Below are 15,608 nucleotides of genomic sequence, written 5' to 3'. Positions count from 1 at the left end.
TCCACCCGCTGCTTCTCGTCTTGCCCTCGGGTATTACGGAGAATATGTTGAGGTCCTCTTCCCTGGGACAATTCTTCAAGTATTGGAAGATGCTGTCGTGTCTCCTCTAAGTGTTCTCTTCCTCAGGCTAAACATATCTGCTTCCCTCAACTGTCCATCCGACAATTTAGTCTCCAGATCCTTGATCGTCCTCGTTGCTCTTCTCTGCACTCTTTCTAGGGTCTTGGGGTCTTTGAAGAGATGTTCTTCCTCTGTGGGAAGACGAGAGCTCCTATGTCACTTCACTCTGTTTGCTATTGAGCATCTTCACCAGGTGCAGGTTTCAAAACCCGTCACTACCGGTTTGCTTGTGGGCGCATGCGTGCTTGCGTGCACACACAACACTTCTGCACATGCGCAGAAGCGTCTGGGCGGGCTGGTGGAGCCTCCCGCCACCGCCACTACCAGTTGAACCTGTAGCAACCCACCACTGATCTTCACCTAGGATGCAAGCAGGAAGAGAGAGAAAGAGAGAGAGAGAGAGAGAGAGAGAGAGAGAGAGAGAGAGAGAGAGAGAGAGGGACAGAGGGAGGGACAGAGGGAGGGACAGAGAGAGAGAGAGAGAGAAGAAGGGAGGGGAGAACTTAATTGGAATTGCAGGCCTGTTGATGAACCTACCCACTTCCCTTGGTTTTTCCTTGGTCGAGTCATTAAGATGGATTCTTTAACCAGGCTATTAAAGTTGAATGTTTTAGTCTGATTTGTTGATAACTGTTTCACACATGTACAAATGGGCATTATTCTATGGAATAAAAGTCAACTAATTGATTGATCGTCAATCAGTCGATATTCCTGTTCTGAAATTGTTCCCGTTTCCTTTAGCCAAGATCTTTCTGTCCTTCAGTCATGGCCTCTGAGTATTTATAGCTCTATCTATTCTATATCATCGATCGATCGATTGATTATATGCCTTAAAAGTTAGTCTTACCAATCACATTAAGTAGATTTTTCACCAGGGTGATTTGTCCCTAACCTGGTCTTTTAAGTCTTCCAATGGTGCACCAAGACAAATTCCTTGTGTGTCCAATCACACTTGGCCAATAAAAAAATTTATTCTATTCTATTCTAGCTGAGTTCATCTACCTTGCTCCTCCTCCTCCTCCTCTTCTTCCTCTCCCACTCCCTGCAAAATCCCATTCCCTTCTTCCACTCATGACGTTGCCCAGTTGGGTCATTAAACGTCTGCAAGAAATCAACATTTGCACAGAGTACCAAGGACCTCACAGGTGAACCCTGAGTTACAAATATTCTCTTCTATCAGTAATTATTTGTTTTGTTGACTATTCTAAAGTCTTCTCAAGTCTTCTCCAGCACCCAAGGTGATAGGCATCTATATTCTTCCCATCCTACTTCTTCAAAGTCCAACTTTCAGTTGGCGGTCAATAGTATCTGTATTGCTCTGTTTCACTCACTTTCTTTCTCTGACTTCATTAACTGCTTTTCCAATTGTGCAACTTCCAGAAATACTATCTCTACAAACAGTATTTTGTAAACTAAAGATAATTGCTGGTTATGCTCACCTACTCACAAAGTATACATATTTTTTGTTATTTGCTATTCTCATGTCCTTGGGCCAAACATTATTACTAAACATGCAAGAAGGGCTTTCCATTCATTAGCAAAGACCATACCAACAATGTGGATTGTTGCTTTTTACTGCTCAAACTTTGCCAAATATAACTTGTTCAAACAAACCTTGGTTTAATGTACATGGAGATTCTCAATGATCCAGGCCAGGGTTGTCCCACAAATGCTTTATCAAAAGGCAATTGGACTTTGTTTTTTCCTTGAAGATGTTTCGCTTCTCTTCCAAGAAGCTTCTTTAGTTCTTCAGAAATGAAGAAGCTTCTTGGATGAGAAACGAAACTTTCGGAGCAGTTTGGCAAACTGGTGGTTGGAAGAAATCATTAGGGCAGAGAACCAGTTGTTAAATTACTTGGATCCCACCACTTGTGTAGGGTCTCCTGTTTGAGTGGGGTGGGGTTGGATTAGATGACATACAAGGTCCCTTCCAACACTGTTATTCTATTCTATTCTACTCTATTCTATTCTATTCTGTAAATTCTATTCTATTCTATTAATTATATTCTATTGATTCTATTAATTCTATTCCATTCCATTCCGCTCTATTCTATTCTATTCTGTAAATTCTATTCTATTAATTCTATTCCATTCTATTCTACTCTGTAAATTCCATTCTATTCTATTCCATTCTATTGTATTCTGTAAATTCCATTCCATTCTATTCTACTCTGTAAATTCTATTCTATTCCATTCTATTGTATTCTGTAAATTCTATTCTAGTAATTCTATTCTACTCTACTCTATTCTGTATATTCCATTCTATTCATTCTATTCTATTCTATTCTACTCTATTCTATTCTGTAAATTCTATTCTATTCTATTCATTCTATTCTATTCTATTCCACTCTATTCTGTAAATTGTATTTTATTCTATTAATTCTATTCTATTCTGTAAATTCTATTCTATTCGTTCTATTCTATTCATTCTATTCTACTCTATTCTACTCTTTAAATTCTATTCTATTCTATTCTATTCTATTCTATTCTATTCTATTCTATTCTATTCTATTCTATTCGAACGAAACCAACAAAGAACAAACCATGATAGATCAAATCATGGTTCAATACTAACAGAGGCAAATCACACTGAACAGGGCCACTAGAGCAACCTGCAGGCTCAGCCTGGAAGCCTTTAAAACTAAGGGAGGAGGGGCTTCTGGGCATGAGCAGAGCGCCTCTATTTTAGCCAGCTCCAGGCCCAACATGGCTGCCGGCGGAGAGGCGACGGAGACTACGTCTCCCGTGAGGCCTCGGGCGGGAGGGGACGGTGGCGTCGTGCAGCGGGGGTGCGGCGGGGGGGGCAGAGGGAGTGGAGAGGGAGGGTCCCGGCTAGCTCGGCCCCGCCTCCCCGCCGATCGCGATTGGCTGCGGCCGGTTGTCGGTGGTGACGGCGGGACGCGTCGGGGGCGGAGCTTGTGTGCCGGCGGCTCTCTTGGTCAGTCGGTGGCCGGGAGGCGGCGGCGGCGGAGCGGGAGCCGCAGCGCTGCCGGGGCCATGGGCTGCCGGGCGGGGGCCGCCGCCCCTCGCCGCGCCCGGTGACCACCCCGCCGGCCCGGGGCGAAGATGGCGGAGAGGTAGGAAAGACCCCCCCTTCCTCCCCCCTGACCCCTTATGGGGACCCCCCCCCCGGGATGCAGCTGCAGCCCCCCCCTCCCCAAGCATCCTTGAGGGGAGGGGGTCCCCTCCAGCAGCAGCAATACCCCGCTGCCCTTGCGCTGCCTGCTTCACCCCAGCTCCCATCATCCGCAGCCTTGGCTCCTTGCAGGAACCCCCCCTCCCCTCTTTCCCTTCCTCTGTAATTGGGGCTGGGGGCGTCCAAAATCCTCCTCCCCTTTCCGCCCCTTCCTCCCCCTTTGGGACGAGGCTCCCACCCCCAGCCAGAGCCCCACCCAGGATTGGGGGGGGTCCAATCCCTCCCTTGCACCCCAATCTTTCTCCTCTCCCCCCCTTCCAGCTGACCTGCCAAAAGGGGGATGGGGGTGGCAGGACCCTTTAGGACAGGACCTTCTCGATGCCCGTGGGGTGCCCCTTTTCTTCCTGCTTGTGGGGGGGGAGTCCATATATTGCTCCCCTATAAGACCCCCCCCACTCCATGTTACTCCCTGGGGGTCATTCTGCAACCCCCTCCTCCTCCTCCTCCATCTGACCTTCCCCCCCTCTCCCTCCTCCCTTTCACTGGGGGTCTCTTTGGAGGGACCCCCCCCCTTGGCATAGCACCTGCTTTCACCCATCCCTTTGCAGCAGGTGCCGTTTCCTCCGTCTCCCCTCTTCCCACCCTGCCAGATTGCTTTGCTGTAATGTCTTGGGGGGGGGGGAGGGAAGGAGAAGAAGAATCAGGCTTCAAGGGTGGGTGGGTGGGTGGGTGGTCTATTTAAGGGGTGTCTTCCCCCCCCCCAGCAAGAAATAGATTTTGGGGACAAGGGATGGGGGGAGAGGCGAATTGCAAAGGCTGGCATGCATTGCTCCTGCGGCCCTGGTTTTTTTTTTTTAATTTTTTTGCAAGCCTTGATGGCTGTTGCCTGGTGGGGTGGGGGCTGTGGGGCTGGAGCCCGTGCGTGGTTGTTTATTGGGGGGGTGGGGGTCTTTTTCCTTGGGGGGGGCTGAGGGGTGTGTAGGGCGGATGGAAGCTCTTGCGGAGATGTGGAAAGCATGGAGGCTGCAGGGTGGAGGAAGGCGGGGAGGTGGGGGGGGGAGAGGAGTGGGGAAGGAAGGAGCTTGTGAAAGGGTGTGTGTGTGTGGGGGGGTTTGCCTTGCTCAGATACCCCGTATCGTCGGAAGGAGTTCTGAAGGACGACACCAGAGAGCGGGCACGCCGTGCGCGACGGACCTTCGAGAAGGTGGCACTGCTTCTCCGCCGGGAGAGGCGAATGTGGGCACCTGCCTTCTGCGGCTCGGGTGGGCTGCAGCGGCCTGGTGGTGCAGTGAGAGGGCAAAGGTTGGCATTCGGGTGGTGTGTGTGTGTGTGTGTGTGTGAAGGCCGGGTGTGTGCGAGGCTTAGCCCGGAACACACTCAGGAGCACCCAAGGGCGAGGATTGGTATGCAGCTGGCACGTTTCTCTCCCTTTCCTTCCAAGGCTCCAGCTTTGCAAATCCCTCGCCTGCTCTCTCTCTCTCTCTCTCTCTCTATTTTTTGGGGGGGGGGTGGAGGGGGTGGGGAAATCGTGCTTGGCCCTCTTAAACCCTCCCCCCCTTTCCCCAGCAGACTGGATCTGATCTTGGCTTGTGTGCGAACGAGCCAGGTGGCTTTGCTTGGAGATTCGGTGGCTCTCCGGCCAATTGACACCGTATCACCTCTGGCCCGTCGGAGCTTCGGAAGGTGCCAGTTGGATGGCAGCCGCTCCGTTTCTTGGCGCTCTCGGATGCGGGGCACATCCTGTGTGGTTGTGCGGGAGCGAGCCTGGCTAAATGTGGTCCTGTTAGTTGTTGCTTTTGAGCGTGAACTGCCGTAGCAAGATGCTGCCTCGGGTCTGCATCTGTGCTGTCGGATGCTAATTGCCCGGGGATGGAAATGGGGGGCGGGGGGCAGAGCGAAAACGACACCCCTGCAGTTTGCACACCGAGGGTTTAAATTTAGCAAGATGTGGCTTTGATTTTAGGTATTGAGGTGGGGGGGTGGGAGAATCTGTCCCCAGTCCAACTTTTCTCTTTGCTGCATCAATTATTCACAAATGCGTTGCCTAACCTTTTACAGCTCGTTCTCGCTCTCGACAGCGGCACTGGGAAAAGTGACTTACGGCCATTTTTCGCCCTTAATGACCATGGCGGCATCCCCATGGTCACGTGATTTACATTCAGCTGACTCACATTAATGACAGCTCACCGTTTTTCACAGTTACGACCGTTCCAACATCCCCATGGTCACGGGATCGAAATTCAGACCTTTGGCAAAACTGATTCAGATTTATGACGGTTGCGGCGGCCTCCCTGGGGGCCACGGGATCCCCTTTTGCGACCTTCTTGCAAGCGAAGCCAGAAAGGTCATAAAACGGGGCAAGATTCACTTAGCGACTGTCTTGCTTAAGGATGGAAATTTTGGGCTCAATTGTCATAATTAGAGGACTACCTGTATTCATTAAAAAAAATCAATTTTTTTTTTGAGACTGTCATGCCAGGATTATTAACTTGGATGGATCTTCAGCAATTTTTGTTTGCTCTTGTTTGTGGGATTGGAGCAAAAGGGATGAGAGAGATTTTGTGCTACCGATTTAGTGGGGAAGGGGACCGTGGCCCACTCAAAAGTTTTCCTCCCAAGTTTTCGGGCTTCATGCAAAGCAGAAGGTCAAAGGTCGCTTGATTGCTGAGTTTGTGGTCTCTAAAGGTGAATTTGAATTGAAAAAGACCCTGTCCTTAAAATTTTAAATGTACGGTTGGAGATTTTGGGGTCCTTGAATTTTTATGCAAGGATTAAAAAAATGGAGATTGAAAGCGGCTCTTCTCTGCCATTTCATCATGATGAACAATGTGTCTCATACAGATAGTCCTCAAGTTACAACGGTTTGTTTAGTGACCGTTCAGATTTACAACGGCACTGAAAAAAGTGACTTACGATCGTTTTTCACACTTACGACCGTTGCAGCATCCCCATGGTCGAAATTCAGTCTCTTGGCCTACCCACTCGTATTTATGATGGTTGTAGTGTGGTGTTGGGGGTCATGAAATCCCCCTTTTGTGACCTTTTGTCAATGGAGAAGCCAGATTTACTTAACAACCATGTTACTCACTTAACAAGTGCAGTGATTCACTTAACAACTATGGCGAGAATGGTCGTAAAATGGGGCAAAACTCACCTAACAACCATCTCGCTTAGCAGCAAAGGAATTTTGTGCTCAGTTGTGGCTTTAAGTGGAGAAACATCGGTACTATGTACATACAGGTAGTCCTCAACTTACAACTGTTCATTTAGTGACCATTCGAAGTTACAACGCCACTGAAAAAAGTGACTTACGACTGTTTTTCAGACGACTATTCCAGCATCCCCCGTGGTCACGTGATTTACATTCGGATACTTGGCAGCTGACTCACATTTATGACAGTTGCAGCATCCCGGGGTCATGTGATCTCCTTTAGCGACATTCTGATGAGGAATGTCAGTGGGGAAGGCAGATTCACTTAACAACCGCTTTACTAATTTAACTGCAGTCATTCACTTAACAATTCTGGCGAGAAAGGTCATAAAATGGGGAAAAACTCATTTTGGGCTCAATTGTGGTCATAGGTTGAGGACTACCTCTGTGTGTGTGAGTGTGTGTGTGTGTGTATACAGGTAGTCCTCAACTTACAGCAGTTTGTTTAGCGACCGATCAAAGTTACAGTGAAAAAAGTGAACTTACGACCATTTTTCACACGTACGACTGTTGTAACATCCCCGTGGTCACGTGATCAAAATTCAGACGCTTGGCAACTGACTCATATTTACAACGGTTGCAATGTCCCATGGGTGTGTGTTACGGGATCCCTTTTTGGGATCTGCCGACCAGCGAAACCCACGGGGAAAGCCAGATTCACTTGGACAACTGTATTATTCACTCAACAGCTCTGGCAGGAAAGGCCATAAAAAAAGGGGGCAAAGTTCACTTAAGTGTTTCACTTAGCAACGGAAATGTTGGGCTCAGTTGTGGTCGTAAGCCGAGGACTCCCCGTGTAACATCATGCAAGCATGGCGGGCGCCCATTGGCAAAGAGAAAGCTCTGGACAGTATAAGTTGGAAACATGCGGACGAGGTCTTCATCCTGCAGTGGATAGGATGATGATTGATGATGGTGGCCCTTCCTTTCAGTCTTCTCCCCATTTCTAATCATTTCTAAACCCCAGATCTTGGATGGTCGCAACCTCAAGCCACCATTGACCAGCATTTCCAATCTCCTCCTCTGCTTTTGCTTGAAGCAATTTGAATTTCTTGACGATGGACCTTAAAATGCCAGCACGCGGATTCTATCCTTCTTATAGCTTTCCGGTAAATATCAAAAGAAGACGCAGCATTTTTCTTCCTCCTCCTCCTCCTCCTCCTCCTCCTCCTCCTCCTCCTCCTCCTCCTCCTCCTCCTCCTCCTCGGTCTGTTTTTCTTCCAGACTTTGAGGCTGAACCAGCTACCGTGTTTTCCCGAAAATAAGACCCTGTCTTATATTTTTTTGAACCCCAAAATAAGCACTTGGCCTTATTTTCGGGGAGGTCTTATTTTTTTTTTTTTAAATTTGATTTATATGCCGCCCTTCTCCGGAGACTCAGGGCGGCTTACAATGCGTTAAGCAATAGCCTTTATCCTTTTGTATATTTATACAAAGTCAGCTTATTGCCCCCACAAACTGGGTCCTCAATTTACCTACCTTAGAAAGGATGGAAGGCTGAGTCGACCTTGAGCCTTGGCGAGATTCGAACTTACTAATTGCAGATAGCTGGAGTTAAATTACAATGCATTAGTCTGCTGAGCTATCCAGGCTCCTGGATTTTGGGGCGCGTGGAGCAAGATGGGGCTCCTCTTGCCGTCTTACCTGATTTCCAGCTCTGTGTTTAAATATTTTCAGGGAGGGCTTATTTTCGGGGGGAGGCTTATTTTAGCGCATGAGCTCAAAAGCCCGATTGGGCTTATTATCAGGGGAGGTCTTATTTTCGGAGAAACAGGGTATCTGGAATCTTAGCTGTAGAAGAAATTATAGCTGAGATGGAGACCTCCAAACTCCCAATTCGTTGTGGACAGGCCTTCTCCGAATCAATGGTTGAGGAACATCTGCAGAGCTTTTCTGAGGAGCCCGTGGTAGAGGCAGCGTTGAAGGAAGAAGAACTTCTCTTCTGAGGTGGTGGAGGCCGACGTGAACTATTGTTTGATTTGCCAAAGTCCAGTTCTTGTGGAGAAGTCATCCAGCTCTCTATAAGTGGTGCTCCATAGATCAAGAGAAGAACAGATGCGACTTTCGGGACATGGAGGTCTCGTTTTGTGGGTCTCTGTGGAGTTTTGAATGGTGGAAGAGAGGTATTGGGCCAGTGGAATCGCGTCGGAAGGAAGTCCCACGGAACGGAATACGCTACAAATTTGTTGTTACTCTGCGTTCCTCAATCTGCTTTCTTGCGTGGAGGGACCCCCGTGATAAAGCTTGACTTCCGGTGATTTTTCATGTGACATTCCTGTAACGGCCTTACAAAAATACGGATCGCTGCCTTTTCATTTTTTTATCTCACCTTTATTATTGTTTATAAGTAACTCGAGGTAGCGAATGTACCTAATACCCCTTCCTGTTTCTGTTTTTCCCACAACAACCTTGAACGAGAATGACCAAGTCACCCAGCAGCTTTCGTGCCTAAAGTGGGACTAGAACTCACCATCTCCTGGTGATTGTCCCAGAGTAACCCAGCAGTTCTCATAACAAAGGCGGGACTAGAACTCACCATCTCCTGGTGATTGGCCCAGAGTAACCCAGCCAACTCTCATGACTAAGGCGGGACTAGAATTCACCATCTCCTGGTGATTGGCCCAGAGTAACCCAGCAGTTCTCATAACAAAGGCGGGACTAGAACTCACCATCTCCTAGTGATTGGCCCAATGTTCCCCAGCCAACTCTCATAGTCATGCTTTGGACTAGAATTCACCATCTCCTGGTGATTGGCCCAGTGTCCCACAGCCAACTCTCATGACTAAGGCAAGACTAGAATTCACCATCTCCTAGTGATTGGCCCAATGTTCCCCAGCCAACTCTCATAGTCATGCTTTGGACTAGAATTCACCATCTCCTGGTGATTGGCCCAGTGTCCCACAGCCAACTCTCATGACTAAGGCAGGACTAGAATTCACCATCTCCTAGTGATTGGCCCAATGTTCTCCAGCCAACTCTCATAGTCATGCTTTGGACTAGAATTCACCATCTCCTGGTGATTGGCCCAGAGTAACCCAGCCAACTCTCATGACTAAGGCAGGACTAGAACTCACAGTCTCCTGGTGATTGGCCCAAAGTCCCCCATCTTCTTTTCGTGCCTATGGCAGGACTAGAACTCACAGTCTCCCAGTTTGTGGCTCAACATCTTAACCACTTGACTGAATTGGCTCTCTTCAATGCTATATTGCTTTACATTAATATTCATTCTATTGTCACAGGGATGTGCTTAGGAATTAGATGTAACATAATGGGTCTAAAATAAATGAATAAATGGAAAGTGTTAGAAACAAGGAGAGATATTTTTAAAGGATATTTATACTGAAAAATCCTTTTTTTTATATAAAGAAAGAAATAACATTCATTTCCATATTCTTTTTTAGTTTGCTTCCTTCGATATGTTTTGCTGTGTGTGTTTTTGGTATGTGTGTGCGTACGTTTCGACATTCTTCATTGTATGGGATCAAAATAAAGCATTTCGGCTCAAATCATTTGAGAGACGCTTATTTGCATGGTAGCTACTGTCCTTAAATCATGCTTTTATTGATGTGCTTAGTGACTAATACTCTGCCTTTCTATAATACAGTGACACTCCAGGTAGTTAATAACGAGAACAAATGCAAAAATAATAAACCCAACCGTCTCATCCATCTATTTCTGTCTGTTCTTCCATCCGTCCGTCCGTCTCATCCGTCTGTCTGTCTCCCGCAGCTAGTCCACCCACGCCCTGACACCTGCCTCGCCTGATGACCACCGCACCTGCATCCCCATCCAACAGGACCCTACGTAGCTGCCAGCCCACTTCGTCTGCTTGCTCACGGCTGCAACAGAGCACGAGTCCGAGCAATGCATCGGTGCCGGTGCCGCAGCCATGAAGCGAGGCGGGTGGAGCTGCCCCATGTGCCCTGCACTGGCTTACCTCCGGGTCCCCGCAACCAGGCCATCCATGCACTGACACCTGCCTCGACTCGCGGCTCTGGCACCGACACACCCCTTGGCTTCCTGCTCCATTGCAGCCGTGAGCAAGCAGAAGAAGTGGGCCGGCGGCCACGTGGGCTCCTGCTGCACAGGGCTGTTGGCGCCGCAAGGCAGGTGTCAGGGCGTGGACGGCCTGTCTGCGTGGGTCCTGAGGTAAGATGGTGTGGGGCGCATGGGGCAGCTAGACCATCATCCCACCTTGCTTCGTGGCCAGAGCACTGCGAGCAACCAGATGGAATGGGCGGACGGATGGGCGTCTGTGCAGGCTCTTAAGTAGGGCTTATTTTGGGAGTAGGGAGTAGGGCTTATACTACACATGTAAAAACATGCTAGGGCTTATTTTCTGGATAGGTCTTGTTTTCAGGGAAATGTTATCTATTTCTATCCTATCCAGCTATTAACCTATACCCTTCCATCCATCCATCCATCCACCTCATCTGTCTGTTTATCCCTATTTCTAGCTTAACTATGTCCATCCATTCACCTACATTCATTCATCCATTCATCCATCCATCTCATCTGTTTGTTTATCCCTATTTCCATCCATTCACCTATATTCATTCATCCATCTCATCCATCTCTCTCCATCCATCCATCTATCTTATACATCTGTCTATTTCTATCCTATCCATCTATTAACCCACATCCATCTATCCATCCATCCATCTTTCATTCCATCCATTTCATCTGTCTATTGATTTCTATCCTATCCATCCATTAACCTATATCCATCCATCCATCCATCTCATCCATCTCCATCCATCCATCCATCCATCCGTCCATCCATCCATCTCCTCTATTTGTCTATTTCTATCCTATCCATCCATTAACCTCCATCCATCCATCCATCCATGCATCCATCCATCCATCTCATCTGTCTGTCTATTTCTAATCTATCCTATCCCATCCATCCATCCATTTCATCCACCTATCTATGTACCCATTCATCCATCCGCAAAATAGGAATGGCCCAACTCTTAGCCTAGAGAGTGGGAAAAGGAGCATAAAGTTCGAAGTTTAGGGCTGTCACCTACAACGATTCATCCATTGGCTCTTTTGCACGATTAAATATAGTGTTTCTAACATCTGTAATGAAGCTTGGTGGTCAGAATATGTATGTTACCCCCCAATAATCGTTCGGGTGTTGCCTGATCCTTTCTGGATTGCCCACACGTGTATTCAGAACACAGCGTGGTATTTTATTAAATTAATGTTTTTCTACCTTGGCCTCTTGAAGCCACGTGGACTTCAACTCCCAGAATTCCCCAGCCAGCTGGGAGTTGAAGTCCATGTGTCTTCAAATGGCCAAGGTTGAGAAACACTATTAGATCATTTACTGGCCAAGATATATTATGTCAGCCGCATACCTGCAATCTACTAAGAAAGTCACCCGATCAAAAGATGAAGTAAGATGAGTTTGACTTCATTCTGACCATTCCATGCCGACTTTTAATAATTGCCCCCCTATTTTTAAAGCATTTACACAAAATTGCTTTATTTTATTTTTTATTTTTTATTTGATTTATATGCCGCCCTTCTCCGGAGACTCAGGGCGGCTTACAAGGCGTTAAGCAATAGCCTTCATACTTTTTGTACATTTATACAAAGTCATCTTATTGCCCCCATAATTTGGGTCCTCATTTCACCTACCTTAGAAAGGATGGAAGGCTGAGTCAACCTCGAGCCTGGTGAGATTTGAACTTGCAGTAATTGCAGGCAGCAGATGTAAGTGGATGTTAATTAGTCTGCTGAGCCACCAGAGCTTTATACCCATTTTACATTTTTAGAAATATTGTCAACAGGCTGATCGGCCTGTAATATATTGTGTCCCCCTTTTTCTCCCTCCCTTCTTGGGATACTTTAATTTTTGCAGGTGCCAGTATACCTGTGTGGCCCTTGAAAGGGGGAGGATGGCGGTACTTGTCATGCCAAGTTTTCCTCTTTGAGCTATCGCACGGGTAGGACACAAAGCAAACAATCTACTTTAATCCCGTCTCCTGTTTTCGTTTCAGGTAGATGAATCGCTGCAATGCCGCCTCCATTTTTTTCTTCTTAACGCTGACATTTCTCCATCTGTCTCGTGCGGTTGTGTATCGACCATTTAACTCTGCCTGAATATAAATTACTTCTGTGTGAAACACACACATAAGACAAGGCACCTTCTCCGTAACCGGTTTTCTCAGCTGAAAAACACCCCTACCACTTTGGCTCATATTGATTTAATTTGGATGTTCCCTCTTGGTTTTGTCCGGTTCAGGCCTAGTAGGCTTTGGGGTGGGCACAAGTGTCTGTCTATCCGTCCATCCAGCTCATCCATCTCTATATATTTCTATCTATCCACCTGCCTGTCTACATCTCATCTGTCTATATTTCTATCTTATCTCTCTCTCTCTCTTTCTCTCTCCATTCACCTATATTCATTCATCTATTCTTCCATTCCATCCATCCATGTCATCCATCAATTCACTTGATCTATCTGTGTGTCTGTCTACCGATGTCTATCTCATCTCTCTATATCTGTCTGTTCACTCATCTCCCCTCTGTCCATCTCATCCATCTCTATATATTTCTATCCTATCTGTGTCTTGTCTGTCCATCTCGGCCGTCTCTTTATTTCTATTTTATTTTTTTCTCTCTCTTTCCATCCACCTATATTCATTCATCTATTCTTCTATTCCACCCATCCATGTCATCCATCCATCCATCTGACCCAACTGTGTGTCTGCCAATCTCTCTTTGGCATCTATCTATCTATCTATCTATCTATCTATCTATCTATCTATCTATCTATCCATCTATCCATCCATCCATCCATCTATCCATCTATCCATCTATCACTATCTGTCTGTCCATCCATGCCATCCATTCATCACACCCATCTGTGTATCAATCTCTCTCTCACCTATTTGTCATCCATCCATCCATCTCATCCATCTGTGTGTCCCTCTCAGTCTCTCTCTCTCTCTCTCTCTCTTTATCTATCTGTTCATCCCATCCCATCCCATCCACCTACCTACCCACCTACCCATCCCATCCCATCTGTGTGTGTCTCAGTCTCTCTCTCTCTCTCTCTCTCTCATCTATTTGTCATCATCTATCCCATTCCATCTATCCATCCATCCATCCCATCTCTCTCTCTCTCTCTCTCTCTCTCATCTGTCATTTATCTGTTCATCTATCCCATCCCATTTATCCATCCATCATCCATCCATCCATCTCATCTGTCTCTCTCTCTCTCTCTCTCTCTCTCTCACCTATTTGTCATCTATCTGTTCATCTATCCCATCTATCCGTCCGTCCGTCCGTCCATCCATCCATCCATCCATCCATTCCATCTCTGTGTGTGTGTCTCTCTCTCATCTATTTGACATCTATCTGTTCATCTATCCCATCCCATCTATCCATCCATCATCCATCCATCCCATCTCTCTCTCTCTCTCTCTCTCTCTCTCTCTCTCTCATCTATTTGTCATTTATCTGTTCATCTATCCCATCCCATTTATCCATCCATCATCCATCCATCCATCTCATCTGTCTCTCTCTCTCTCTCATCTATTTGTCATCTATCTGTTCATCCCATCCCATCCATCCATCCCATTTGTCTGTCTGTCTGTCTGTCTATCTCTCTCTGGGTCACCTCCTCCTTTCCGGAGGTCCAGGGCCGTAGGGCCTCTCGGTAGCCAGGATAGTACCAGAGCAGAGCGCATCCAGAGACCATCCAAACGGGTTCAAACATCCGCATTCTCCACGAACACCTTGCCTGCCCAGGTGCAAGCAGGAGGGCACAAGAGAGCGACAGGCAGGGCTGAGACTTCCTTGAGCGTTTCCTGGCCAGAAAAGTTGTCCTATATGGCTGCCAGGAAGGAAACTCCGTGGCCCTGAAGTCATTGGGAGCTCAGCCCGACGGGGAGTTTTTCCCTTTACTTTCCCTGTTAATTAGATATTAAGTTCTCCGAAGATCACGGCATTCAATTTCGGTATAAAGTACGGCATCTGCTGCCTTTATTTAGACAATAGCTACCATAAACAGTGTTTTATGACTTTAATGGAAACAGCCCCGTTAATATGTTGCTTGCTTACAGTTATTTTTTGCTCTCTCTCCAGCCCCGTAGATCTACTTTAGCCATTTTAAGCATGTTAATATCCTAATATTGTGGAATTTAATTTTCATTTTTCATTTTCTAACCTCTCCGACGGCTTGTTGTGCGCCACAATTTTACTCACATTGGCCAGGAAAGCAAGTCGGGAGGTTATGAACGAGACGGGCCGTATCTAGCAATTATGGTCTAGCATAGTCCTCGACTTACAACCTCAGTTGAGAATAGAATTCTGGTTGCTGAGCAAGACTGTTGTTGAATGAGTCCATGCCCAATTTTGTGATTTTTTTTTTTGGCTGTTAAAGAATGGAATAGAATAAAATTTGAATTAGAATAGAATAATAAAATACAGGATAGAAAGCAGAACAGAATAGAATCAGAATCAGAATCAGAATCAGAATAGAATAGAATAGAATAGAATAGAATAGAATAGAATAGAATAGAATAGAGAATGGAGTAGAGTAGAGTAGAGTAGACTAGAGTAGACTAGAGTAGAATAGAGAACGGAGTAGAGTAGAGTAGAATAGAGTAGAATAGAATAGAACAGAACGGAGTAGAGTAGAATAGAATAGAAAAGAATAGAATCAGAATAGAATAGAATAGAATAGAATTAATAGAATAGAATAGAATAGAATAGAATAGAATTAATAGAATAGAATAGAGAATGGAGTAGAGTAGAGTAGAATAGAGTAGAATAGAATAGAACAGAACGGAGTAGAGTAGAGTAGAATAGAATAGAATAGAATAGAATCAGAATAGAATAGAATAGAATTAATAGAATAGAATAGAATAGAATAGAATAGAGAATGGAGTAGAGTAGAGTAGAATAGAGTAGAATAGAATAGAGAATGGAGTGGAGTAGAGTAGAATAGAATAGAATAGAATAGAATCGAATAGAGAATGGAGCAGAACAGAGCAGAACAGAACAGAATAGAATCAGAATCAGAATCAGAATCAGAATAGAATTAATAGAATAGAATAGAATAGAATAGAGAATGGAGTAGAGTAGAGTAGAATAGAGTAGAATAGAATAGAGAATGGAGTAGAG

The 15,608-nt window shown here is 46.0% G+C and overlaps 1 protein-coding gene across 3 annotated transcripts in view; it reads left to right on the top strand.

Moving 5' to 3' along the window:
- Window positions 1-3,061: 3,061 nt before the first annotated feature.
- The window catches only part of ARHGAP39 (Rho GTPase activating protein 39), a 169,761-nt gene continuing 157,214 nt past the window's right edge, over window positions 3,062-15,608 (top strand). For all 3 annotated transcript variants that reach the window (XR_015733464.1, XM_087890971.1, XM_087890970.1), the window contains exon 1: window positions 3,062-3,197. Coding sequence is in view for 2 of the 3 variants with exons in the window: in XM_087890971.1 (XP_087747097.1) it covers window positions 3,187-3,197 (11 nt within the window). In the remaining variant the exon portion in view is untranslated. The remainder of the gene's footprint in view (window positions 3,198-15,608) is intronic.

The sequence above is a fragment of the Pantherophis guttatus genome, chromosome 3 (assembly GCF_059756535.1).
Source record: "Pantherophis guttatus breed Tessera chromosome 3, ASM5975653v1, whole genome shotgun sequence".
In the NCBI taxonomy this organism is placed as follows: Eukaryota; Metazoa; Chordata; class Lepidosauria; order Squamata; family Colubridae; genus Pantherophis; species Pantherophis guttatus.
The sequence above is the reverse complement of the archived record's forward strand: the minus strand, read 5'-3'. Positions and strand labels throughout refer to the sequence as shown.